Source organism: Pelophylax lessonae (genome assembly GCF_965119305.1).
Source record: "Pelophylax lessonae genome assembly, chromosome: 6".
Taxonomy (NCBI): Eukaryota; Metazoa; Chordata; class Amphibia; order Anura; family Ranidae; genus Pelophylax; species Pelophylax lessonae.
Genome location: NC_138773.1, coordinates 292,877,794 through 292,904,380, shown reverse-complemented (window position 1 = coordinate 292,904,380; position 26,587 = coordinate 292,877,794). Strand labels below are relative to the sequence as shown.

At 41.9% G+C, this 26,587-nt stretch overlaps 1 protein-coding gene across 1 annotated transcript in view; it reads left to right on the top strand.

The window, feature by feature from the left end:
* Nucleotides 1-26,587, top strand: part of LOC309558741 (uncharacterized protein) — a gene marked incomplete at both ends in the record, with an annotated part of 190,696 nt that overhangs the window by 138,739 nt on the left and 25,370 nt on the right. The window contains 6 exons of the mRNA XM_082261788.1: nt 6,277-6,352; nt 7,344-8,016; nt 10,096-10,741; nt 12,618-14,171; nt 15,828-16,096; nt 22,936-23,226. Coding sequence (XP_082117914.1) covers nt 6,277-6,352; nt 7,344-8,016; nt 10,096-10,741; nt 12,618-14,171; nt 15,828-16,096; nt 22,936-23,226 — 3,509 coding nt within the window. The remainder of the gene's footprint in view (nt 1-6,276; nt 6,353-7,343; nt 8,017-10,095; nt 10,742-12,617; nt 14,172-15,827; nt 16,097-22,935; nt 23,227-26,587) is intronic.

Sequence of the window (26,587 nt, the reverse complement as noted above, 5' to 3'; positions counted from 1 at the left end):
TCTATTACTCACTGTAAATCCTCTGAGTTCAATGACAGACACAGCACCCACGCCTTTATTGAAGGTTTTATGCATGAAATAACTGTGTTCTTTTCTGTCTAGTGTTCTACTCCTGTAGGTGGTGCTAATACACTATGGTCAAGAATTAGAGGAGCTGTGTCCATCAATGAACCCAGAGAGTAGGAGTAGCTAAAAATCCCTTTATTACACAGTACAGAGAATTTAAATAAATCTGAACCAACTTACTGTAATAAACTGAGAGGCAAAGTACATGTTCAAGCGGAGCTCCACCCAAAAGTGGAAGCTCCGCTTGTTTGCTTCCTCCTCCCTACTCCGCTGCCACATTTGGCACCTTTCTGGTGGGAGGGGGAGCGGGGAGCAGATACATGTCAAAACCAGGTACCAGCTCCCACCTCTGGGTAAGATCACAATCATTGTGCAGTGATCTATGACATTTCCGGCCCCTCCTCCTTCCCCCACATTGCCTTCTGGGAGACACACAGGTCCCAGAACACAGTGGGACCATTTAGAAAGCACTGGGGGGGGGGGGGGGGTGTTGGGTTTTTTTTTTCTCTCTTTTCTTGTTGTTTATCCTGATGTATGTATTATTTTTTTTTTATGGTTTAATTGGTCTGTATTTGTAAAAAATAAAACCCAATAAAAATTGTCAAATTTAAAAAAAAAAAGCACAGCACATCTTGCGCATGCGCAGTAGGAAACAGGCTGTGAAGATTCCCTTAGTGAAGATGCTGGCACCTACACCCAGAGCTGATGGATGGATCGGCTTGGGGGGCTGACATTGCGGGATCCTTGGACAGGTAAGTGTCCTAATATTAAAAGTTAGCAGCTACAGTAGCTGTTGACTTTTCCTTTATTTTTTTATTTTTTTTGCAGGCTGGAACTCCTCTTTCACTTTAAGGACCTTTCCGGCAGGCTTTGGGGTTGTGTCAATCGCATCAATTTGATATCAGTTTTATACACTACTGAGATCATTTAAAATTATTTGACAGATGCACTCGGCTTGCAGTTTTAAGACTGGGATCACACTTGATTCGCATGCGGCTCACATCAGGGGTGCGGTGCATCCCTGTTCTCCGTTTAAGGGGTGAATCAGGCCCGAATTTTTGCCTGAATTCGGACCTGAAACGGAGCCAAAGATGCACAGGACCTTTGTTCAATTCACTCCGCAGCCATCCCGGACCTGTGTGAACCAGCTCCATTGAGAGCCAGTCACGATCTCCTGTCATGAGAATTGGATGCAGGGAAACCCACATCCAATTTGCATGAGTGTGAACCCAGTTTTAATGAGAAAGAGAGGCCGGAAGCAAAAAAAAAAGTAGGCGAAGGTTAAACATAATAAGGTCAGCAGTGTTAAAACGTTTAGAGACAGTGATTGGGTGGAAATTAAGGTAAGGGTGGGGCAACAGATGTGGGGAGCGGGACCGTGAAGTCTGAAGGGACACTCAAGTAATGGATGAAGAAGAAGCTTCCCACCCTCCCAACCTGTTGATGGAGATCCTATTGGATTGTCGTAGTGGTATGGCGGTTGGGGTGCTTGGAGGCGTCCAAATTTTTCTGTGTAATATCAGAGTAAGCACCCGTCTATGGTATGGCATCCTATGGTCAATCCCAGTTACCGGTGGGTTAACGGGAATTTGTGGAAATGGAGGTTGTCTGTGGGAATTTTGGAATGTTGTTATGTTGTTTATGATTAATCAATAGACAATACGGCCAATTTTCACTCAAAAAGGTGTGTCAGTTGTTTTTTGGGTATAAGTGGGAAATGGGGTTATAATAATACCTCTGGTATGCCCTAGTCATGCAACACCCACTTGTGATTCACAATCAACACATGCCCTAAGGGCAAAATCTCAGTATTTGCAGATGATACTAAACTAAGCATGCCAATATCTTCTGGGCAGGATGTGGAAACCTTACAAGCGGACCTGAACAAAATTATGGGGTGGGCAACTACATGGCAGATGAGGTTCAATGTTGAAAAGTGTAAAGTAATGCACCTGGGTGCCAGAAACCAGAAAGCAAGCTACTCACTGGGGGGGGGGGGGGGGGCTCTGGGTGAGTCTAGGATGGAAAAGGACCTGGGGGTACTGGTAGACAACAGGCTTGGCAGTGGCATGCAATGCCAAGCCGCTGCAAGCAAAGCCAACAGAATACTGGGATGTATAAAAAAGGGGATTCACTCCAGAAATAAAGAGATTATTCTCCCACTATACAAGACTCTGGTCCGGCCACATCTGGAGTATGCTGTCCAGTTCTGGGCACCGGTCCTCAGGAAGGATGTGCTGGAACTGGAGAAAGTCCAGAGAAGGGCAACAAAAATAATTAGGGGAATGGAGGACATCAGCTATGAGGAAAGACTACAAGCACTGAACTTATTCTCTCTGGAGAAGAGACGATTGAGGGAGGATATGATATCAATGTACAAATATTGTACTGGAAACTCTAGCATATGGAAAAACCTATTCAGAGAAAGGAAATACAATAAGACGCGTGGCCACTCACTAAAACTAGAGGAAAGGCGGTTTAACCTTAAAATATGCAGGGGGTTCTTCACTGTAAGAGCAGTAAGGATGTGGAATTCTCTTCCGCAAACAGTTGTATCAGCAGGGAGCATTGATAGTTTCAAAAAACTATTAGATGGGCACCTTAACCTCCTTAGCGGTAATCCCGAGCGTGACTGGGGGTTGATTTTTCATATCAGGATCGGTAACCCCGAGTCACGCTCGGGGTGGATTGCAGAGAGCGCAGCGGTGTTCTCTTACCTTATCCTGGCGATCCAGCGATGATCTCTCATTGCTGTGACTGCCAGCCGAGAGTCCCGCCGCTCCTCCGTCCCTCCGTCGGTGTGATCACTTCCTAGTTCCGTTCCCTGCAGCAGCAATGCTGCATGGGAGCGGAACTAGGGAGGGAAATTCAAAAAAAAAAAAACAAAAAAAAAAAACGTTGCACAAAACACAAAACACATTTTATATATATATATATATATATATATATGCATATATATATATATGCATATATATATATATGCATATATATATATATATATATATATATATGCATATATATATATATATATGCATGCATATATATATATATATATATATATATATGCGCATATATATATATATATATATACACACCGGTATATATATATATGCATATATATATATATATGTATGCATATATATATATATATATGTATATATATATATATATATATGCACACACACATATATCTATATATAATATATAATGCATGAATTATAATCTAATCAATAATATAATTTTATTATATATATTATATATTAAATAATAAAATAATATTATTGATTCGATTATAATTCACGTGTTTGTGTTTCAAATTTATCACATCTGGGATGTCTACTAGACTCTTGTTTTGGTCAGGTTTAAGTCAGTAATTACTAAGAATTGTAGGCCTATAATACATAACGCCAAATTTCCATGAAAAGAATTGTACCGCTTTTGGTATGTAATTCCTGACATAATCATACCGCCAGGGAGGTTAAAGACCACAAAATACAGGGGTATACAATGTGTGGTTAACAGTAGACACACACACACATCATAGGTTGAACTGGATGGACTGATGTCTTTTTTCAACCTCACTAACTATGTAATTTGTTGCAGAGGGTAATAGAGCTGGATCCACCATCCGTGTTCCTCAAAGTATGAACAATTCTCTTGGGACTGTACACACAGCCACAGGAGTCACTTACTCCATTCTTTGTATGCTGCAAACTTACATGAAATAAATTGAAGGTTTAGCAGGCACCCCCAAACTCCACACCCACCCCACCACGGAAGCTGAAAGAAATAGAGGAGGTAAATAAGCCATATTGTAAGGCAGAGCTGCTCCAAGGCTGACATACCTTTCATCTGACACCTCCACCAGGACTACAAATCCCATATGGGGCGATACATGAAAAACAAATAAACTTGGATTTTTTCATAACGAGGTGACATAGGCCCACATTTTGTTATGTTACAGCCCTATTCCAAAATGGATTAAATTCATTATTTTACTCAAAATTCTACAAACAATACCCCATAATGACAACGTGAAAGAAGTTTATTTGAAATATTTGCAAATTTATTAAAAATAAAAAACTAAAAAAAAAATCACATTTACATAAGTATTCACAGCCTTTTCTCAATATTTTATTAAAGCACCTTTGCACCATTCTTCTTTGCAGGACCTCTCAATCTCCATCAGGTTGGATGGGGAGCGTTGGCGCACAGCCTTTTTCAGATCTCTCCGGGTTCATGTCTGGGCTCTGGCTGGGCCACTCAAGGACATTCACAGAGTTGCCCCATAGCCACTCCTTTTTTATCTTGGCTATGTGCTTAGGGTCGTTCTCCTGTTGGAAGATGAACCTTCACCCCAGTCTGAGGTTCAGAGCGCCCTGGAGCAGGTTTTCATTAAGGATGTCTCTGTACATTGCTGCATTCATTTTTCCCTCGATCCTGACAAGTCTCCAAGTTCCTGCCACTGAAAAACATCCCAACAGCATTATGCTGCCACCATTATGCTTCATTATAGGGATGGTATTGGCCATATTATGAGCAATGCCTGGTTTCCTCCAGACATGACGCTTGCCATTCAGGCCAAAGAGTTCAATCTTTGTTTCATCAGACCAGAGCATTTTGTTTCTCATGGTCTGAGAATCCTTCAGGTGCCTTTTGGAAAATTCCAGGTGGGCTGTCATGTGCCTTTTACTGAGGAGTGGCTTCCATCTTTCTACTCTACCATACAGGCCTGATTGGTGGAGTGCTGCAGAGATGGTTGTTCTTCTGGAAAGTTCTCCTCTCTCTCCACAGCGAAACGCAGGAGCTCTGTCCGAGTGGTCATCAGGTTCTTGGTCACCTCCCTGACTAAGGCCCTTCTCCCCCAATGGCTAAGTTTGGCCATGCAGCCCACTCTAGGAAGAGTTCTGGTGGTTCCAAACTTCTTTCATTTACAGATGGTGGAGGCCACTGTGCTCACTGGGACCTTTAATGCTGCAGACATTTTTCTGAACCCTTCCCCAGATCTGTGCCTCAATATAATCCTGTCTCGGAGGTCTACAGACAATTCCTTGGACATCATGGCCTGGTTTGTGCTCTGACATGCACTGTTAACTGTGGGACCTTATATAGACAGGTGTGTGCATTTCCAAATCATGTCCAATCAACTGAATTTATCACAAGTGGACTCCAATCAAGTTGTAGAAATCTCTCAAGGATGATCAGTGGAAACAGGATGCACCTGAACTCAATTTTGAGTTTCATAGCAAATGATCGTGTGTATACTTATGTACATGTGATTTTTTTTGTTTTTTAATAAATTTGCAAAGATTTCAAACAAACTTCGTTCACGTTGTCATTATAGGGTATTGTTTGTAGAATTTTGAGGAAAAAAATGAAATTAATCTATTTTGGAATAGGGGCTGTGACATAACACAATGTGGAAAAAGTGAAGCACTGTTATAATTTTCAGATGCACTGTAGTGGAAGCCAACACAATTGTTTACTCTATGTATATGGGGGACTGAACCTTTGGCCCTAGGACTGTAGAACCACAGGACTAACTGCTCCAAATTCATGTTTGAAACCTCTTCGCCTGTTCATTGTTGCTCGTGGCCATCAACACAGCATAATAATTTTTTTCTTAATTTTTAGGCTTGAATGGTTGGCTGGTTGCTATTTTCTTTCAAAGTGCCACTTCAACCAAAACCTTACAAGGGAAGGGAACAGTTAAAACCTTTGTCTGGACTTTATTGCAGTCTGTGTCTCCAGAGATTTTTCCTCACTTCATGTGTAATTTTCCTTTACTCCCTATCCTGACGACACCCCATCACTTTTATAAGACATAGGGTGTCACTGAGACAGGAAGTGAAGTGGCAACATAGATCGCAAATGGATGGAGGTTCCAACGCCGTCAATTGTAGCAAAAATGTATTTTTTGCTCTTTGTGTCAGTATTAAAGAGCTTTTTTTCACTTTTTGTGGAAGACCCTGTATTCCAATGACAGGTACAGGAAGTAAGACGAGATCTCCCCAACAGAAACAAAAATAGCAATAACAACCCTACTGTGGGTCTAATCCTTCTCTACTGTATCCAAAACAAGTTAAAAAGGGTTGGTTGAAGTTCGACTTTAAATAAAGAGTAGCCATACCTGTAGCCTATCCCATTCCTTATCTATTTTTCTCTTCTTGTTGTGTCTGCAGGTTATTATCTCTGTTTTCTTCTTTTCAGCTATAACTGGGACAGGCGCCACCTACTTGGGATATGATGTTAACAATTTCCTCCCTGTATCTTCAGGTAAAGTAGGGTAAGTATTTGCTGCTCTTATGGGGCCGGTTTACACAAAAATGGTGCTTATTTATTGGTTTAGTCAGAAGTCTGCTTACATCTTTTATCACTTAGAAGTGAAAACTCCCAGCAATAGTTAAGAGACCCCAAGAGATAGAAAAGAATGCTGGGTGAAGGGTGAAAAGAAGCTGAATGTATCAATAACTGTCCATAATGGTGTTAAAGTGAAATGATTATCAAGTAGAAAATGCAGGCTTAGAGCAAGAGAAGGGGGAAGGCAATCACAATTAAAATAATGTAGACTTATCTAGGAGAAGGCTTTCAAGTTCAAAGCTGAACTTGGTTCAGCTCAAAAATGACCTTGGTTCCTCAAGTTCAAAGATGACCTTGGTTCCTCAGCACATTGGAATCAACATCCATGCCATTAAACCTTTAACAAATACATACTTTGCCATTGTCTGGAAAACCAGGCCCAGACCATGCAGCAGTACTTCTCGGGAAAAAATGTCAAGCTAACACTATGTTATACCTTCTAGGACTCCCAGCTAAATTACCAGCAGTCTGCTGTATCCCACAATATGCATTCTAAAAACTTAGTTAAAGCTGAACTACACCCACTGATTTAACAGTTTTTAAAAAACAGTTACATCCCCGCCCAAGAATGTAATTGTCACATTGGTTGTGCTCTAAACCAAACTGTCAAACCATCACATGGCTGGTATCATAACTGATCACATGTGCAGCACCATGGCAGTTAAAGATCAAACAGGAGGCCAAGATGGCAGCTTCCTTGGCTGAAAAGGATAGGATTGTTTAGTTCGGCTTTAGGGCTGGCGCTGGACAGATCCTTTAGTTTTTAACTGTAACCCTAGCAACCAAGAGAAACCAAGAGAAGTGTTATTGTATGTTCAGCAACTATTTACAACAAAGTAACTTTTTCTGGGGAAATGATTTTACTCACTTCAATATCTGGCACCATGGGAAAAGGCTCATTGTTTCTTGTGTTGCAGATCACAGAAGCAGCTGGATAGATCTTCTTCACGGTCAGCATTCACCACTGTTTGGGAGAGGTTTGCCAGCCAGACATCGGATGAGCGTGATGCCTTCTTATCCGAAGCATTCCCTGGTAGTGTTTTGTGGGGTTCTTCTTCTGCTGCCTTCAAAGTTGAAGGAGCCTGGGCTGAGGGAGGAAGAGGACAGTCTATATGGGATGTGTTTGGACAACAAGGCAATGCTCAAGACAATGCCACTGGAAATATGGCCTCTGACAGCTACAACAAAATTGACTATGACATATACCTCCTAAAAGGTCTACAGACTAAGGTCTACTACTTCTCCATCTCATGGTCCCGAATCTTCCCAACGGGGCAAAAGTCCTCAGTTAGCACTTCGGGGGTGAAATACTACAATAAACTGATTGATAGATTAATAGAAGAAAATATCACACCAATTGTGGCTCTATACCACTGGGATCTGCCCCAGGCTCTGCAGGGGACAGGTGGCTGGCAGAATGAAGCCATCATTGATGCCTTTGGGGAATATGCTGATTTCTGCTTTAGCAGTTTCGGAGACCGTGTGAAGCTCTGGATCACCTTCCATGAACCCTGGGTGGTCAGTTATGCGGGTTATGGCACTGGAGAGCATGCCCCTGGAATTAAAGATCCAGGGAACGCCTCGTTTAAGGTAAAACTTACAAAAATAAAAAGCATAATGTTCAATATTTTTTTTTGTTCAATAACTTTTTATTAAAGGAAAAGAGTACATTCAAAGGATGCCATTACAATGTAAATAATCACAATAATCCAGTAAAAGACAACATAAAATCTGTTGCTAATCTGAACATGTGTTACTAGCATAAACTTAAACCTAGGTCTTAGACCATTGTTAAGTCATGGAATGCTATTAACAACCCAGTTATGGAAGAAACAGCTCCTATGTCATGTATAAAAGGAAGCATAAGAGAATAAGAGATGAAGCGAAAAAGGTTGTGAAGGAAAAGAGGCTATAGAATAGAGGGGGGGGAGGGGAATGAGGATTGGGGCTGGATGGTCGCCCAATTGACAAATGCGGGACAGTAGTAGCAATGTTCATACTTATGTTGCCAATGTTCAATCCGACTGGTGCATAACCTCTGTATACGCGCAGGAGGATGTAAAGGCGAACAAGCAGGCCCTTGGTCTCTGAATTCATAAGTAAGGTCTTCCATGTGACATATGTGGTCAACTGTTTGCAGCCATTGTTTTCGAGTAGGGATAGAAGATTGTTTCCAATATCTAGGTATGAGTGATTTGGCGGCATTATGTTCAACCTTGTTATTACATTTTTACGAATTTAACAAAACTGCCCCCCACAAGGGGGAAAAAAGTAGATAAGCACTTGGGTACAAATTCCCTTCATGGAGTAACCAATGTAGCGAAGACAAAGCATTTAATTAGGGTAGAGAAGAGAAATACCATTACATCTCAACAATTGCTAGAACACTAGAGGAAAGAGCAGGTTCTAAAGAGGTCATCTCTCTTATTCGACATTCTCACTTGCTATCTTACTTGCACCACATGCCTAAATAAAAACAGATTACCATCAAGTAGAAATTTAACTTGGTTGTCCAAAAGAAGAAAGAAGGAGGCTGGGCAAGGGGGAAACATGAAGTAGTTTAGAGAGAAAAGAAGGAAGTAGAAAAGATGTGATCAAGATCCACAGGACGTATTAGACTCTCTCCACATACCGCACCCAGGCTCCCAGGTCTTGGTAAACTTGAACTGGGTATTATTGAGGGTGCGCAAACATTTATCGTTATTGTATCGAGTAACGTATTTAATTGAGACCACCAATGTTGGTGGTTCCAACACCTAGCTCAACCTACCTGGTAAAACCAAACAAGATCCACAAAGCTGTAACAAACATCAGTGATCATTCATCAATAGCATGTGAAGTCACAAAGCACAACCAATGCATTTGGCCTAATTGGGTGCTTTTATGGCTCTTGAGTATTGATGCAATATACACACCACAAAACAATATAAAACATGCCATATATATACTGTATACAAAGTATATTCTGAAAATGATTAACGCCTCCACTTGAGGATAAAATCAGTCCTTTATTCTTTTTTCCATGAAACATCTAATCCTGTCTAAGAAACACTACATTATATGCAGATACCGCAATTTAATTTGATGCATATGATAAAGACCCTCAGGTTGAATTGTTTTATCTGCATATCCGACGTCTAGTGGTGGAAAAAAATTACTGCAAGAGACATCGCTGGAGAGTTGGTGAGTATTGCAGTCAACACCTCAAGGGAGACTTTTTCTTTTGATTTTTTTTTTTTTTTTTTTTTTCGGAGTTGGGTTTTAAGGTCTTATTTTAGGGGTTCACTGTAAAGAGATTTGTAAAGTGATTAGATAGAACAGGATTTGTAAAGCCAAAACTTTTTTTAGATTTAGACAGTAGAGAATGGCAAAGACCCCTGATGGTTTTTTTTTTTTTTTTTTTGCTCTCTCTATCCCATTGGTCCGATTTCATTTCACATTCAGTCTTAAGGTACAGAAAAGCGAACGGAGAGCTCCCTAAAGAAAGGGAAATGTGCTCCCTCTGAACAGCAGTAAAATCTGATAGGGGTTGTAATCCCAATCCTATCCAAAACATGGAAAAAGTTTTGGCTTGACATACACTTTAGACATATTTGAAATGTTTTGATTTGTCATTCTGTAAGCAGAACTGCCTGCTCAGTAAGACTCTTTCTTATGTTGTTTTCACAGGTTACCCATAATATTGTGAAGGCTCATGCAAGGGCCTGGCATGTCTTTGATGAAAAGTACCGTGCCGAGCAATATGGAGCAGTGGGTATCTCTCTGAATTCAGACTGGGCAGAGCCGGCTAACCCCAATGACCCAGAAAGTGTGAGCGCTGCAGAGCGATATGTCCAGTTCATGCTGGGGTGGTTTGCACATCCTATTCTGTTGAATGGAGACTACCCCGAGGTTCTGAAGACACAGGTACATCAGAAGAACACCCAGTGCCCCAGTATAGTGGCTCCATTGCCCACTTTCACTGAAGAGGAGAAAAACTATATCCTAGGTACTGCAGACTTCCTTGGGATCTCGCACTACACATCCCGACTGGTCAATGTCTCTAGCAGCTCTGCTTGTGAGTCCAGCTATGAAAACATTGGTGGGTTTACTACACATGTGGATCCATCCTGGCCAACCACTGCCTCTCCATGGATCTCAGTTGTGCCCTGGGGCCTCAGGAGGCTTTTGAACTTTGTCAAGGAAGAGTATGCGAAAGCAGTAATGTCAATATTCATAACTGGTAATGGAATGCCAACATCCACTACAGGAGATGTTTTCAATGACACGGCCAGAGTGCAGTACCTGACCTCCTACATCAATGAAGCTCTTAAAGGTAATGCCCATTGAATAGGAATTATGAAGTTTAAAAAGCTTAAGAATTGCATTCAAAAAATATCTGTTACTTTGCCCGTTTGCCTCTTAACACACTGATACTTACCTTCTTCTGCCATTCAATTATCAGTCTGTAGGAGCCCTCAGAAATACTAGAAATGTTATTCTAGTATGGAAGAGCATGTGACCTTCTCTTATTCCTCTTATTATGCTAGGACCAAACATTCTTACATTGGGGAGGAAGACACAAAGCTTACATAGGACTGTTTTCTTGTTCAACCAGCGAAGTGTGTCCATTCCCCCATCCACACATTTGATGTGGATGAGGGAATCACTCCATTAGAGTTGTTGTATTTTGCAAGCAGGGAGCCTTCCCCACCGGCAGAATACAATGACCAGTGTTGCCAGCTATAGCTGGTAGCACTAATCGTTCAGGAAAAACCTGACAGTCTGGTGGTACATAAGTTGATCAATAGATCGACTTATGTAAAAAAGTACAGCAACCCAACAGCTGTTGCAGAAAATACAGTGATAAACACCAACCACACTTCAATCCCATTTGGCATAAAATATTTAGAAAATATAATTTGACACATATCATACTGCGACACCTCATGTGGCTGCTAAAGGCTTTGGTTGGAAAAAATCCTGTGAAATAAAGCTAGTTACCCATCTCAAAGTGGTTAAAACAGTTAAAGGTTTTTTACGTTCATGCTTCTATGCACAAAGGTAAAAAAACCTTCTGTGTGCTGCTCCCCCCACAGCCCCTCCTAATACTCACCTAAGACCGATCTTGATTAAGCGATAAGCTTGGCTGTCCCAGGCCTCCCTCTCCTCATTAGTTGAAACAGCAGCGGGAGCCATTGGTCTGAGCTGTGGCTCTTTGTGTATGTGTCTTATGAGCTCATTGAGTGGGCCCGAGAGAGAACACGCACCAGTGTCCCCGTAGCAAGCTGCTTGCTATTGAGGGCACTGGTCATGGGGGGGGGGGGGGGGCAGGAGTGCCGGCGTGGGACACTAGAGAAAGAGGATAGGGTCTGTGCAAAACTATTACAATAGGCAGGTAAGTATAACATGTTTGTTATTTTTTCTTTTTTTAAAAAGCCGAACCTTTAATACAACTCTAATGAAATGTACAACATAGCGTATACAGTGCAGGAGACAAAATTATATTTTACAATACAGTGAATGTAGTCAGGACAACATACAATATAACATATATAGTGCAGGGGACGGAGAAATATAATGTACACCATAGCATTTACAGTGCAAGTGTCAGGAGTAAAATGTGTAACATGGCAAATACAAATCAGGGGTCAGAAGTATAATGTATAAAAAAGGTGAATGCAGTGCAGAGGACAGGACTAAGATACAGCACTGTATACAGAGTTTGTTGGTTAGTTATATTTTGCCCCCAACTTGTGGTCAGTGGGAGAAAAAAATGCCTCAAAGCTGGTGATATAATGGATAGCCCCACTTTGCTTCCCCTCTAAGAGAACTGCAGTGCCTGGGGATCTATGTGGGTGCCCAGTGTGGATAGCGTCTGTGCATAGTGTGGGTGAGCAGCATCTCACCTCTTGCTCCCCTCACCAGTTTTTCACTGCTTCATCTTCTAAGCACTGTTCCATTTGCTATGATGGACACCCTTTTTGATCAATAGGGATGTGCTGGAGCTAGGGAGGGGCCACATCAGGAAGGTTTGAGAGGCTGCTGGCTAAAGATGCACAGCTTCATACCTGCCACATATTACTTCCCCCAGTGATGCTTTAAATACTAATTTTTCATGCTTTACTGGATTATCCAATTGATACAATAAGTCATGCTTTACATATTTTTTTTCATATTCTGACCTTTGTGCCTCCTTATTCTACTTGCAGCATTCATTTCTGATGGTGTAGTTATAAGATCCTACATAGTCCGGTCCCTCTTGGATGGCTTTGAGGGCCCTGAGGGATACAGCCAGAGGTTTGGCTTACATCATGTTGATTTCCAAAACTCAAATAGACAGCGGACCCCAAAAACATCCGCCTATTCCTATTCCACCATTATTAAAAACAATGGCTTTCCTGGCTTCAAAACTGACAAAAAGTTCTCAAGTGCAAAATGGCCGCAGTCTCAAAAGTTGGTTTCCCAGTCGGCATCAGAGGTTCCTTCAAAAGCAAAAGTTGTGTGGGAGAAGTTTTCAGGGCAGACAGCCTTTGAAAGAGACATGTATCATTATGCAGCTGTTCCAGAAGATTTTAAATGGGGGGTTTCAACGTCAGCCTACCAGGTGGAAGGAGCATGGAATGAAGATGGAAAGGGACCCAGTATTTGGGACACATTTACACATGTACCTGGAAATATATTTGCAAATGGCAATGGGGACATAGCATCCGACAGTTACCACCAGCTGGATGCGGACTTGTACATGCTTAGAGGCTTAGGAGTTAACAGTTACCGTTTCTCCATCTCCTGGTCTAGAATATTTCCAACTGGACAAGGCACGCCAAATGAAAAAGGTGTTGACTACTACAACAGACTCATTGATGGTCTACTAGCAAGTAACATTTCTCCAATGGTGACCCTCTACCACTTTGATCTACCCCAAGCTCTCCAAGATTTAGGTGGCTGGGAGAATGACATTGTTATTGAAGCATTCAATGACTATGCTGACTTTTGCTTTAGGACATTTGGTGATAGGGTCAAGTTCTGGATGACATTCCACCAGCCCTACACTATTGCAACAGCTGGCTATGGGACTGGTATACACCCACCTGCAATAAAAGACCCTGGCTATGCTCCATACAGAGTAGGTCACAACTTGTTGAGAGCCCATGCCAGAGTCTACCATACTTATGATGATAATTATCGAGGAAACCAACAAGGTGTGATCTCATTAAGCCTCAACGCAAACTGGGTGGAACCCAATGACCGAACAGACCCAAAGGACATTGAAGCCGCTGACCGTTACCTGCAGTTCGCACTGGGGTGGTTTGCTCACCCCATCTTCATAAACGGTGATTACCCTGAGGCCATGAAATGGCAAGTGGCCAACAAGAGTGAACTACAGGGTCTTCCATCTTCCAGACTTCCAGCTTTTACAGATGAAGAGAAGACCTACATCCAGGGCACAGCTGATGTTTTCTGTATTAACATCTACACCACCAAGATAGTTCAGCAGAAAATTGTCAGCCTGTACCCTCCATCTTTCAGTACTGATATGGACATTGTAGAAAGATTTGATGATAGTTGGCCCACCACAGCTTTTTATGATGTTTACAGGGCAGTAGCCTGGGGGATGAGGAGGCTGCTTAATTGGGTTAAAGAAGAGTACGGAGATGTCCCAATCTATGTCACTGAAAGTGGACTTTCAATGGACAGTAATCCAGATTTTGATGACAATCCCCGAATAGAATATTACAAGACATACATTGATGAGGCATTGAAAGGTTTGTAAGCTATCTATCTATCTATCTATCTATCTATAGATCGCTGAAAAAGTCTCACAAAATCAATGTCTTTAATAATGATAAACACCAGCAGTCATTTAGGCTGATGAAAGACTCAGGGTTCTTAAACCAGGTACACACTATTATTTTTTTTTTCATTCAATCCCGTGGGTTGAACGAAAAAAAAACTGTCAGCTCCGAACTGGCATTACGGTAGTCGGAGCCGCTGTACTAACCATGCAAGGTTAGTTCAGCGATCTCCCCTGCTGAGCTGTTGTGTTCTGACAGGGGGATGGCCCCCTGCCAGATTACTCTGATCAGCGCTCTCCTTTGGGTTAAAGCCCCCCCAACCTTGTCTTCAGACCAGACATGGTACATGCAGGGTCCTCCGCAGATTGTTTCCTGTAAAGGACAGCCCTTAAAGTGGTTTTAAACTCAAAAGGGTATGGGGTGTTAATACTCGCCATAGTTGTCCCATGTCAGCTCTAAGACTGAGAGCTCATGATCACGTGACCGATTATCACTCAGTTCTGGCCTGCGTGGAGCCAAGGGCAGTGACTGTCAGTCACCGGCTCTCTTCTCGGAACCTCCTGCGCTCACAGGAACGCCAGGCTGGGTAGGTTACAAATGCAGCTGGCTGCAGCTCTCATCTTTGTGCTGGGAGGCGCAGCCAGGTGGAATGTGATTATATTGTTGGGATCCTTCAAAAGCCTGGAGCAGCTCATTTTTATTAGCTAATAGTGGGCAGTAGCCCTAAACATAAATAGGTTTTGTGGCTTACCGGTGTTGTGCATGTCTGTGGATCCACACAGCCCAGCTAGGGAGTGCTCCTGCACACGTAGCACGCGACACTCAAAGGAAAAAGGAGCAGAAAAAGCCGGTGGGGGATTTAAGGAATAGGAGGTAAGGGACCGTTCTGTGCAATATCGCTGCACAAAGCAGCTAAGTATAACACTTTAAAAAAAAAAAAAAAATAGCCTTTAATTTCACTTTAATGATACAGATTGTAATACTGATATAATGATGTCCCTCTCTGCATCATTTTATGTAAGTGCAATGTGTCATTGTGACACCCAGTGCTCAAAGCCTTGACATCAATTGATGTCCTCAGTCTGCAGGGTTAAATAATGCTGAACATTGTTCAACCCAAATGAAGGGGACATCTAGCTGCAGAAAGGAACTACAGCACCACTCTCTGGGAGATGTAAGTATTGCATCCAGAGCTGCATTTTGTTTTAATCCCCTGCTTGGAGGATTCAATTTGAGGTTTTTCTATATAGACCAGAGTTCTGTAATGATGGTTCTGGATGAGTGACTCACAGTATTAAAGCTCAACACAGAGGTTAGGAAAGGCAGCATCCATGTATCTGTTTACCTTTTATAGTTTCTGATGATACGTTTAAATGGAGGAAGCCTTATTTGTTAATTGCACATAAAACTGTGTTCCTTGTTTAGTAGTGCAGCATAGTGACTGTGCTTCTGTATTCCCCTTTTCCCACAAAAGTCTGTTGAGAGAGTTCTGTCAATAGCTGAGTGAAAATACACTTGGCTTTTAAACAATTTCTCACAGTAGACAAGGATGTTGACTAACTAGAGGATGTTCCTATGAATCTATAAAATTTGATTTTGAACATTTTTACTGTTTCTTTTGTGAAGCTTACAACATCGATAGTGTCAATCTAAAGGGTTACTTTGCGTGGTCCCTAATGGACACCTTTGAGTGGGACCAAGGATACCGACTGCGATTTGGACTTCATCATGTGGATTTCAATAATCCCAATCGCCCAAGAACAGCCAAGCGCACAGCCATTTATTACACCGAGGTGATACGCAACAACGGAATTGTACAGTCTAGAGATGATTATTTCCTGTATGATGAATTCAGCCCTGACTTTGCTTGGAGTGTGGCCTCCTCTTCTTATCAGGTACAGCAATGGTGCTTTTCTGGATTTTTTATTTCCCTGACAGATGGTTATAACAGATGCAATAACCTGCAGTGACTTATCAGATGTCAGGCTACTGCAGCCATGTTAGTTTAACCACTTTCCCACCGGAGGATTTTGCTGTCTTCCGTCCAGGCCACTTTTTGCGATTCGGCGCTGTGCGACTTTAACTGACAATTGCGCGGTCGTGCGACGCCGTACCCAAACGAAATTTACGTCCTTTTTTTCTCACAAACAGAGCTTTCTTTTGGTGGTATTTGATCACCTGTGCAATTTTTACTTTTTGCGCTATAAACAAAAAAAGAGCGTTTATTTTGAAAAAAATAACAATATTTTTCACATATTTTTATATGAAATTCCCCCCAAAAAAAATGTAAAAATCAAATTTTTTTTACATTTTTGGCCAATTTGTTTTATGCTACCTATGTTTAGTAAAAAAAATCGCAATAAGCGTATTTTGATTGGTTTGCGCAAAAGTTATTGCGTTTACTAACTAAAGGAAAGATTTCTGTCATTTTTGGTGTTTTTTTTTTTAACGCGTAATGGCGGTGATCTGCGATTTTTTTGCGGGACTGCGACATTGCAGCGGACAGATCGGACCCTTGACTGACATTTTTGACACTTTTGGGGGTACCAGTGACATTTCTACAGTAATCAGTGCTATATATATGCACTGTTACTGTAAAAATGACACTGGCAGGGAAGGGGTTAATTTTATTGGAGAGGGAGGGGTTAATGTATGCCTGGTGCTTACTGACGTGTGGGGGGGGAGGTGACTGTGTGACAGAAGGACAGATCGGATGTCCAGCTATGCTGAACACTCCGATCTGTCAGTCCCTGTCACTATGGAGATCCGCCCGCTGTGTTTACACACAGCGGGCGGATCTCCAGACTCGATCCCCGACGATCGGGGCAGAGCAGCGGCAATCGCCGCTGCTCCTCCCCTGGCCCGACTCCCGCTGTGAATGAACACAGCGGGAGCGAGCCTCCGGCGGCGCGCGAGCGCCGCCCACAAGGGGCGGAGTCCAGCGACGTAGGTCTACGTCGCTGGACGGGATCGCGGCACTTTGCCGCAGTAGCCTCAATGTGAGCGGGGCTAAAGTGGTTAAGACATAGTTGCCAACATTTGAAACAAATTTCCAGGGACATTTTGCAGCACAGCTATCAATTACTTACTTGAAAATGTACCACACCCACTTCCCCAAAGCTCCGTCCACTCTGCATAATTAATCTCCGCCTACTTATCATCAGATTATAGTGTCTACTCAATAAAGAGAGAATTACAGGAAATTGAAAAGGGAATTTCAAACTTAAGGCCAAAGTAGCAGAGTTGGAATAATTGTGTGTGCATGCAGTGTGAAAGTAAAACATGTGCGTATTTGTGTGTGCATGCAATGTGAAAGTAAACAGAAAAGAAACAGTGATAGGAGAGGATGGTCCGCCCCTTACCACAGCACACAGACGGACTTATCATCCTCTGGTGGCCACGCCTACTCACTCCGGACTGACCAATCTGCAAACAGCCAGGCAGCATCTGACCTCCTGGAGGTGGAGAAGGTAGGAGGAGGGATCTCCCTGATAGTCCACGACAGAGCAAAATTATCGGGATTCTGCTTCAGATTGCTATACCTTAACAGAATGCTATACCCACATCACTTCCGATGCGGCCACATCATTCAACAGCTAGTGCCGTGTCCCGTTTCCCAGTGCGCATGCGCAGAAGATGCTCTCGGGTCGAGAAAAATTTTACTGCAGATTGGAGAGCTGACTGAGAGGAGGCGGGGCAGAGCACTGACTGAGGGGGAAAGCGGCTCCTTCTGATCACAGCAGTGTGTGCAATGGCTATACATCCCTGTGCATATACAGTTATACCAATGGAGGGCTGTTCCCCTGATTACATTATATATATATATATATATATATATATATATATTGTAGCACCCTCCTAGGTAGGTGCTAGGTGAGAGCATTTATTGCTCCTTCTGCTTATCATGGAAGCCTGATCTATTAGGTAGCCTGTTGCATGTTCCCTGGTGTGATTCACTGGGTCTGAGGGAGTGTCCCTACTGTATCCAATGAGGGAGCTTATTGGACAGTGGAGGAAACCCAGCCAGTGACACATTGGCTTTTGTGGGACTCCCAGTGGGTGGGCACTCGCAGTGCATCCTGGGATTGCTCATAAAAGCTGGGGGGACATGTGACAGGGTGTCTTTGGCGGGAAGCAGAGTCCCAGGAGGAAGCTGATGGCTGTCTCTCCTCCTGCTGTGAAAAGAAGGTGGTCATAGGCAGTCGGCCTAGTGAACCAGGTGTGGAGCTGAGCTGCAGAGGATCCAGTAAAGCTGACAGTAGACTGCTGGCAAAGTCTTCCGGGAAAAACAGTGTCCGTGAGTGCCAGGGGACTTGCCAAAGGGTCTGCCCAGTAAGGGGGACCACTCCAGTGTAGTCAGAGGATCATGGGGTCAGCTCACACAGTGTGTCAGAGTAAAGGGGGTGTCGTATAGAACCCTGAAGAGTAGGGACAAAGGGGGTTCCAAGTAGGACCCTGAAGAGTGATTCACAGTACAGAACAGTTCATTAATTTCTCCTTACTATAGTGGCAAGGTGAAGCAGCTGCCTTGCCGCATTCAGCTAAGTTCAGAAGTCCCAGCAAATATGCATAGTTTATTCAGTTGGAGTATCCCACTCATCCCTTCTCCTATCCCAGTTCTCAAATAAAACCCAAAAAAAAACCCCTGGACAGTTTTCTGACTGAGCCAAGCACTTAGAATATGCTATATGTCAAGTTGTTGCTATGGGTAACCCAAGGGAATCCGTAACCAGCAGCTCCTACGGGGGTAGTGCTAAAATATATATATTTTTTAATCCCTCCATTTATATATATATATTGTCAGAATATTTATACTGCTCTGAATATAACAGTGTCCATTTATGTTAATAAGCAAAGATCTGTAAGGAAGGAGAATCTCAACTTATTTCCACAAATCAATATGTAACAAGTTCTTTTTAATTGATTAATTTCTTTTTAAAAGCATATACCAATCTTAGTGAGTACAGTCTACAGTATGGAATATATAAAAATATTTATTCACAAGACATGTATTCACTATAAATGATCAAACTGGAAATGACACAAAAAGATATTTTTACATAAAATACAAACTTCAAACAATAAATGCAATGTGATATGTAGCCTAATGATGAAAGTAAAATAAAAGCAAGATTACCTTTTCTCAGGTATAGCATAAACCATAGGTAAGTATTCTAAATAATCAGACCACAATTGTCTGCGAATGGCGCAGCCGACAGTCACTCCACTGCAGATGGAGCGAAAATTAGCTATGCAAAACGAGAGACTAAAATCGCAATAATGCGCTGAATCTGATATTAATAAAAATGTATAAAAACAAAAATCAGTTTTTTAGAGAAAAATCTACTATGGTTTATACGGCTGGGATTGTAATCTTATTACCCTTAAATATGCAATATAAAACATATAAGGAAGGAAATAAACAATATTGAATAAACTAAAAAAAAAAACAGCAAGGTATATTTACCACACTTAAGATGGCTGCTAGCTTCAAATGGTCGTTACCAGAGTCCTTAAGATGGATGCCTTCTTAAAATGGTGGCCAGTTAGGGAGGAGTTTCGTTTTGGCATCCCTCAAAGTTTCAGATAAATGATGGAGCAAGATGGAGTATGTTTAGATGAGTATATATAGATGGATGTGAGTAGCGTGTGTGTTGCAAGTGTAATGTTGTCAGTAGTGTAATGTGTCTCTCACATCTGGGTTCTCCTTTTTGTATGGTATTGAACAAAGGACTATTAAAATTACCATAAGTTAAACCCAGAGGGAGGAACATTATCCCCATTGGTTGGGATATCTTATCCATTAACTGATGAGGTCATAGTCACGCCTCTTTAATTAACCCAATACTTTGGATAATAAAATGAAAGGATGATTTCTTTATATTTAAGAGTAATCATAAAAGCAACATATAAACTTGTCCATACTCTCAGTACATACATAAATGTCCATCTAATATCTCCATCACTCATCTTGGCAGAGATTGGATCTGGTAAAGCCATTTATAAAGATAATTATTAATACAATATATATATTTATTGGAAAAATACTGAGTTACCCCCGAGACTGCATTTAGTAGCATCTCCAAAGGGGGCAGTATTATACTGTTCATTAGATTCAGCATATAGAATAATTACCATTATTATTATCTGATGACCTATCCCGACCTCTGGCTACTGAAAATCCATTAATTATTTGGATTCTGTCAAACACTTCAGACTGAGTGTCTGGAATATAGTATTTATGATCACCATAAACACTTAAACACAAACTTAAACTCTAAAATTAGGTAATTAGTATTCACTCTAAGTAAGATTATTACTGTAGCAAGAATATAAAACCAAAATATGATATAACATTCCTAAATATATATGTATACGTATACGTATAATTATTACTCATATTTTCTTACACACGATATAATGCATCTTTAACCACTTAAGCCCTGGAAGATTTTACCACTTCCTGACCAGGGGGTATTTTGCGATTCGGCACTGCGTGATTTTAACGGAGAATTGCGCGGTCATGCGACGCTGTACCTAAACGAATTTGACGTCCTTTTTTCCCCACAAACAGAGCTTTCTTTTGGTGGTATTTGATCACCTGTGCGATTTTTTGATCATGCGCTATAAACAAAAAAAGAGCGTCAATTTTGCAAAAATAGCAATATTTTTCACATTTTTTTATATGAAATTCCCCAAAAAAAATGTAAAAATCAAAATTTTTTAACATTTTCGGCCAATTTGTTTTATGCTACATATGTTTGGTAAACAAAATCGCAAAAAGCGTATTTTGATTGGTTTGCGCAAAAGTTATCGCGTTTACTAACAAAGGGAAAGATTTTTGTCATTTTTGTTGTTTTTTTTTTAACGCGTAATGGCGGCGATCTGCGATTTTTTTGCGGTACTGCGACATTGCGGCGGACAGATCGGACCCTTGACTGACATTTTTGACACTTTTGGGGTTACCAGTGACATTACTGCAGTAATCAGTGCTGTACATATGCACTGTTACTGCAAAATGACACTGGTACTGAAGGGGTTAACTTTATTTGAGAGGGAGGGGCTGTGTGTGTCCCTAGGGGAGTGATTCTAACTGTGATTGGCTGTGGCTTGGGCTGTAGGAACAATGATCAACGGTCCTACATAGTAGAACCGTGTGATCGTTGTTTCTACACAGGGGAGAATGACAGGCGGCTTGTTTACACTAGCCGCCTGACTTTCTACCTCTGCAGCGGCGATCGCAGAGTGACCGGCGGACATCGGGTCCGCCGGTCACACGTGCGGGGGGTCCGTGACCACGCGGGAGCGGGAGCGCGCCTCCGGGGGCGGGTGCTCGCTCCCTAGACCCTCACAGGCTAGCGACGTAGATCTACGTCACTTTGCCTGTGAGGGGCTGACTGCCGACGTAAATCGTCGTTAGGCAGTCGGCAAGTGGTTAAAACTTATATAGTTTAAATGTCTGATAGAGTACACTGGACCATTGTCCATTGTTAAAATACTTACAGACAGACTGGCACTACCATTATGTCTTATCTGATGAGATGTCCATGTACCACTTATTTACGATCAAGAAAGACAGAGATCTTCTATTGAAATTCTAGACTCTCTTGTAAGAGACATTTTGTAAAAGAACATATATGAACTTTCATTCACCTTCAAACAAGATGGAAGCTGTGCTGTTCAAAATCTATATATATATATATATATATAAGACTGAATATACATGTAGCTTTTAATAATTCAATTTTTTTCTCTTTTATTTAATCACCCCCAATAATCCTGACAATATATATATATATATATATATATATATATATATATATATATTCAGGAGAACAGCCCTCCATTAGTATAACTGTATATGCACAGGGATGTATAGCCATTGCACACACTGCTGTGATCAGCAGGAACCGCTTTCCCCCTCAGTCAGTGCTCCTGTCAGTCAGCTCTATGATCTGCAGTAAAATTTTTCTCGACCGGAGAGCATCTTCTGGGTATGCGCACTGGGACGCAGGACGTGGCACCAGCTGTTGAATGATGCGGTTGCACCGGAAGTGACGTGGGTATAGCATTCTGATAGGCTGTCAGAACACTGGAACAAGCCGGGACAAGTGCTTTTTTTTTAATTAAAAAAATTCAAAGCATTCGCTGAATAGCGCATGTGCCAAGAGGCCAACCTCCTGTGTCAGGGGACACTGGTACAGCTAGACCGGGGGGATGGGGAGGGGGTCCAGTACAAGTTCACCTTACAGATTATCTGTAAAGGTGAACTTACACTTTAATGTGTGTTACCAAAAGAATAAAGATTTAAATCCAGTCTCAGTGGATAAGTTAAATATTAGCCTCTGTATTCACTATATTATATTGGCAGGCTTAGGGCTTTTGGACACCTTTTTTGGTCCTTTCCCGCATTCAGATGGAGGAGGAGGGGGCAGGGTTAGCACAACATGAAAATTTTCTCTCACTTGCCATAGAACCCTATACGCCAGCAGGGTCCAGGTCTACATGACAGCAGGAAGGGCCCCAGTGCCTAACAGACCCACATCATGTGTAAATTGTCCACCTAAATTAACAAAGGCTTGTTGCGCAATTGGACAGTGTTCACACATGGTTCATCAGCCATTTTCAGACCACTCTTTTTCTTTTTGATGTATCATGAAATCACTAGTTCACCAGTTCAACATGTACTCGGGAATGTATTGTGCCCTAACCCCACCTCCATTCTGATCTGTAGATTGAGGGAGCCTGGAGGGCAGAAGGAAAAGGGATCAGCATCTGGGACCAATTTTCACACACAGAGTCAAAGATTCTAGATGGAGGGACTGGAGATATAGCATGCAGCAGTTACTACCGAATTGATGAAGATGTAGAGATGCTGAAGAGTCTGAAGGTCTCAAACTACCGCTTCTCCATCTCCTGGCCGAGGGTTCTTCCAGACGGTACAAGAAACTTTGTGAATGAACCAGGGCTCAATTACTACAGTCGTCTGATTGATGCCTTACTGGATGCCGGTATTACTCCCCAGGTGAGGCAAAGTTTTTTTTTCTCCCATTGTTGACCATAATTTCTGCTCAGCTAGGAGATACTTGGGCACCTCAACTCCAATCTTCAAACACCAACATTTTTTTTATTTTCAATAAAGAGGACACTGATGACCACAAGTTAGCTAAAGCCGAACATGCTGTAATTCATCCTTATGATTGCAAGATTCCCTCTTTAGTGATACAGCCCTAAATTAAAGGTGTTCAATCTGAAGCCTTGACACAACCTTTACTTGCTACCTTGGTTGGCTTTTGTGACCTTGTAACAAGGTAATTTTGGCAGAAAATATAACTTTAATCCATCTCTTCAACCTTGCTTAGAAATATACTCCGTTAGGCTTCTTCTAGTGCTGGTCACATGACCAAGAGCTTAGGTGTTTGGTCATGTGGTTTCTGCTGAAGGTGAGGATCAGCCAATCTGAACATTTATCCACCATTTCACCAGAATCTTCTACCTACAGTCCTAGGCTTTTAAATAAGAGACCAGCACTGAAGGGAGTCTGAAACAGCATTTTCTCCATGAATCCTAAGTATTTCATACCTTCTGTTACTCTTTATTCATCTGTAGGTTTAGAATAGCAATTTCAATATAACATGTCTATGTTGTAGTTTAAATTGAATAGAAATCTACAGTAGGGAAAATAATGATTTGACCCCCTGCAGATTTTGTAAGTTTGCCCACTTACAAAGAAATTAAGGGTCTATAAATTTTTTATCATAGGTGTATTTTAAATGCTAGAGACAGAATATCAACCAAAAATCCAGAAAAAACACATGATACAAATGTTATAAATGGAGTTGCAGTTTAGTGAGTAAAATAAGTATTTGATCCCTAAGCAAAGCATGACTTAGTACTTGGTAGAGAAACCCTTGTTGGCAAGCACAGAGGTAAGACATTTCTTGTAGTTGTTTTTTTTTTTTTTTTTTTTAATGTATCTGTTATTGAGAAATATATGTATTATTACAATCATAAAATAAAGAAAAGGAAGAGGGAAAAAAAAAAAAGAAGAAGAAGAGGGGGGAGGATATGGCCTCCATATACGAGCCCTATTTAAAGAGCCTATAAATTGTCTCTATGCAAAAATACAGATATGAGTGGCTCCCATGAGGTGTCCTAACAATTAAATACATAAAACACAAGAGAGGACATCTGAGTGTCCATTGGTTGGTATTCAGTGTTCAAGCGGATTGTTATAACCCATCAGATCATATGTTTAAGCGGAGGCCTTTCCAAAAAAAAAAAAAACAGTTAATGAAAGGAAAAAAGGGGAAGGGGTGGGAAAAGAGGGAGGGGGGGGAAGTCCCTTGGTGTACTTCAGTCATCCCCATTATCCTAAAGAGGTGTTAGCCAGATGCGATGCGTATGAGCTGGATTGGGTAAATATTACCCACCCAGACCAAATCCTCCAGGCCAGGGGTGCCTGGCCACGGAGGTCCATGGTCATATCCTCCAAATAATAGATATGGTTACCGCACACAGCCACTCCGCTATCGAGGGGGCTGCGGGCTGCTTCCAATGTTTCGGGATTAAGGCTTTGGCTGCGTTTAAAAGGTGAGGAGTAATAGATTTACGATATTGTGTAAGTTGAGTTTTAGTGTTATGGAAAAGAACTGTCAACGGATCTTTCGCAATCGGTGAACCCTGAATTATTTCAACTAAAGATAGTACTGTATTCCAAAATGGGCGAATCGCAGGGCAAAACTACCATATATGCGCGTGTGTGGCTCTAAGCCCGCATCCTCTCCAGCAGGTGTCCGAGAGAGATGGAAACATCTTCTGTAACTTGGCAGGGGAATAATGCCATCTAGTAAGAAGTTTATAATTGGCTTCTGCCATTCTGGCAGAAATTGCTGAGCTATGGGTCATTTGTAAGATAACCTCCACATGTGTCGAAGAGAGGGTACAATTGAGGTCCAGCTCCCACTTTTTAATAAAGGATGGAGTAGAGCTAGGAAGTAGTGCTTCTAAAGCTTTATAAAACTGAGATAGCAGTCCTTTACCTGGTTCTGAACGTGAAAGAATTTGTTCAATCGGATTCAAGGAGTGCATATGACGTAAAGGATGGGGTAGTGCTTTCACAAATTGCTGTAATTGGTAATATTTCCACGAATCCATGAATTTCTTTGGTGCTGAACAACATAATTTAGATAATGGCAGTATTCCCTCCGTCCCGGTTATATGATGGAGAAGAGTGGTTTTACCCTTAGAAAGCCATTGGGAAAAAGAAGGGTCCTTATGGCCCGGCGGAAAGTATCTATGGCCAAGAATTGGCATTAGCGGTGAGTTGTATGGTAACTTGTGATGTTTATGAAGCCCGTCCCAGACACGGAGAACCGAACTGGAAAGGGGTGACGCGGTATCGGCTAGATTTCTAAATGTCGGAGGTATCCAGATTTGGGCATATAGCGAAGTATTTGCCAATTTCTCCTCCAACTGGACCCATAGCTTTTCCCCAAGAGAGAATTTCCAGTCGGCTATCCGTACCAGGGAGGCGGCAGTCAGGTATCTATCGAAATCTGGCACCGCCAACCCACCCCGGTTTTTATCTTGCATCAAAAGCGATAACGCCAGACGAGGTTGTGAACGGCGCCACACGTATGTTCTTACCAAGGTGTTTAAAATCTTAATAAAATTCCCTGGCACATTAAACGGGAGCACCTGGAACATAAAGAGCACCCTGGGTAGCACGTTCATTTTGACAACATTTACCCTCCCAATCCAAGAAGTAGCCAGGTGCTGCCAATTTATGAAGTTAACTCTGATTGAGTTGAGTAACGGGATATAATTCACTCGGGCTAAGTCTTCTACACAGGCAGTGATGTAAACTCCCAAATATTTAAGTGAGTGAGATTGCCAAGTGAAGGGGAAGGATGAACGGATACTAGAGACTTCATCCGGGGGAATAGAAACATTTAAGATCTCCGACTTCGCAAGGTTAATTTTAAAATTAGACAGATTGCTATATCTGTCCAATTCCGAGAGAAGATTAGGAAGTGAAATCAAGGGTTGTTGGACATAAAATAGGACATCATCCGCGTACGCGGCATATTTATGTGACATTGATCCAACTGTAATGCCATGAATGGAAGGATTTGCTTGAATTCTGGCAAGTAGGGGTTCCAATGTCAAAGCAAAGAGTATCGGAGAGAGCGGGCAGCCTTGCCTAGTCCCATTAGAGAGCGTAAATGGTTCGCTAAGAATACCGTTAACTCTAATCTGAGCAGTAGGGGATTTATAGAGGGCGTTAATTAATTGTAGCAAACGAGGACCCAGGCCAAACTCCTGAAGTGTAGCCATCAGAAACTCCCAGTCCACCCTGTCAAATGCCTTCTCCGCATCTGTGG